At 33.7% G+C, this 1,973-nt stretch overlaps 1 protein-coding gene across 2 annotated transcripts in view; it reads left to right on the top strand.

Moving 5' to 3' along the window:
• The first annotated feature begins 466 nt into the window (after positions 1-466).
• Positions 467-1,973, top strand: part of LOC106867537 (ETS homologous factor) — a 32,355-nt gene continuing 30,848 nt past the window's right edge. Inside the window, exon 1 of one of the 2 annotated variants that reach the window (XM_014912436.2) lies at positions 467-860. In XM_014912436.2, coding sequence (XP_014767922.1) covers positions 818-860 — 43 coding nt within the window. In that variant the 5' untranslated portion in view covers positions 467-817. The remainder of the gene's footprint in view (positions 861-1,973) is intronic. The other variant, XM_014912435.2, reaches the window with a different exon arrangement.

Raw genomic sequence — 1,973 nt, 5'->3', positions numbered from 1 at the left:
ACGCTGCAATAAGTGAGTGAATCTGAGGGGGGAATATGTTGAATAAAATCATAATTAACTGATCCTCCTGTATTTTCTTTTACCCAAAACCAGGAACTTTTCAGCACCCTCTCGTATAAGTAGGTGTGAGAAGCTAGTTAGCGTTTCTTATGGGCACACACCGTCTTAAAAGAGATGTTTGCTGATGACAAAAAAAAAAAACAACAGTGATAAGCATATTCAGGTTGGAATCTACCAGAACGTATTGCGAATGAACGGATATATCAATAATTTTGTGCTATCATTATAATTTTTTTTTTTTGTTTTTGTTTTTTTAAAGAAAGACTATAAAATATCGGGCAACATACCACCATTTATTTGGTTTACACCTCAAATCTCGCCGAAGTCGAATTTGTTATTTTTGTTTCTATTTTTAGAAATTGTAAAAATAAGTACAGAGTGTCTGACTCGTTATTAGAAGGTTTGACCGAAGTACGAGAAACCATGACTCATTACTAGAGGGTTTGACCATGATTAGATGGTTTGACCCAGCCTACAGGGTCACAAACTTACTTGCATACGACGATGTGCGATACAGTATTAAGTAACAATAACAATGTATACTGATCAAAACGAAATTTTCATACCGTGAATTTTAATATTAAAACCGAACCGGATTTAACCGAGAGGTTTCATGCTAGATCACATGACCAATGCATTCCACGAAATATGCTAAAAATAAAATAAAGACTGAAGCATTTAAAACCTGATGATTCCGGTAAGCTATTTAAGATTTGGGTTTTGATGAAGACGGACAAACACCTACTACTGGCCCATAATGTTTGATATAATATCAAGGTCGACTCAAGGCGTAAACTACTGTGAGTATGCATTCTAATCTTATATCTTTTTTTTATAATTGTTATCATACTTATTATTATTATTATTATTATTATTATCATTGTTGTTGTTGTTGTTATTATTACTATTATTATTATTGTTATTATTATTCAGTAGTCTTATTTTTATCACGTGCTTTCACTGAACTACGAAGCGCAGCTCTATGTGCCTCGGGTATGTGCTGTGGCTTGTTGTGGTGCTCTTATTTTCACTGTATTGAAAGTGCTTTACATAGGATGTGCGCGGTGCCTAATAACGCTACTTTCTATACTATTATTATTATTATTATTATTACTATTATTATTATTATCATTATTAAGGCTGCAAGCAGACAGAATCGTAAGCACGCCGGTCAAAATGTTTAGCGGCATTTCGTCTGTCTCTTTGTTCTGAGTTCAAATTCCGCCGAGGTTGACTTTGCCTTCCATTCTTTCGAGATCGATAAAATAAGAACCAGTTGATCACTGGGTCAATGTGATTAACTTAGCCCCTTCCCCAAACTGCTTGGCCTTGTGCAAAAAGGTGAAACCTTTATTATTATTATTATTATAGTTTTGCTTTTTTATCAACTAATATATGTGTATATACATACATGCATACATACATACATACGTGCGGACATACATACATACATACATACATACATACATACATACATACTCACACATCCATCCCTCCATCCATCCATCCATACATACATACATACATACATACATACATACATGTAGACAGGCATACCGGTAAAATTATGATCTCGCTGTCAAATCATAACTAAAAAAAAAAAATAGACGCTACACTTCATCCTGTACTTAATCAAATTTCGTTATTACAATTCCATATAAATATTTCGTCTTTTTTAATCTACGAATATGTATGATAACAGCACCGTCTTTACTATTCTTACTCATCGTCGCGATGTTTAAAATCCACGGAGAGAAAATAAAAACGTATGTTTACATTTGTCCACGTGCCGACTTAACGCTGCTCACGACGTCAATAACATGACATCGACAGAATATACATACACATGCACTCAAACATGAATGCATACAAACACACACACGCGCATATATATATATATATATATATATATA

The sequence above is a fragment of the Octopus bimaculoides genome, chromosome 5 (genome assembly GCF_001194135.2).
Source record: "Octopus bimaculoides isolate UCB-OBI-ISO-001 chromosome 5, ASM119413v2, whole genome shotgun sequence".
NCBI lineage: Eukaryota > Metazoa > Mollusca > Cephalopoda > Octopoda > Octopodidae > Octopus > Octopus bimaculoides.
Note: the sequence above shows the minus strand (reverse complement) of the source record. Positions and strands in the feature narration are given on the sequence as shown.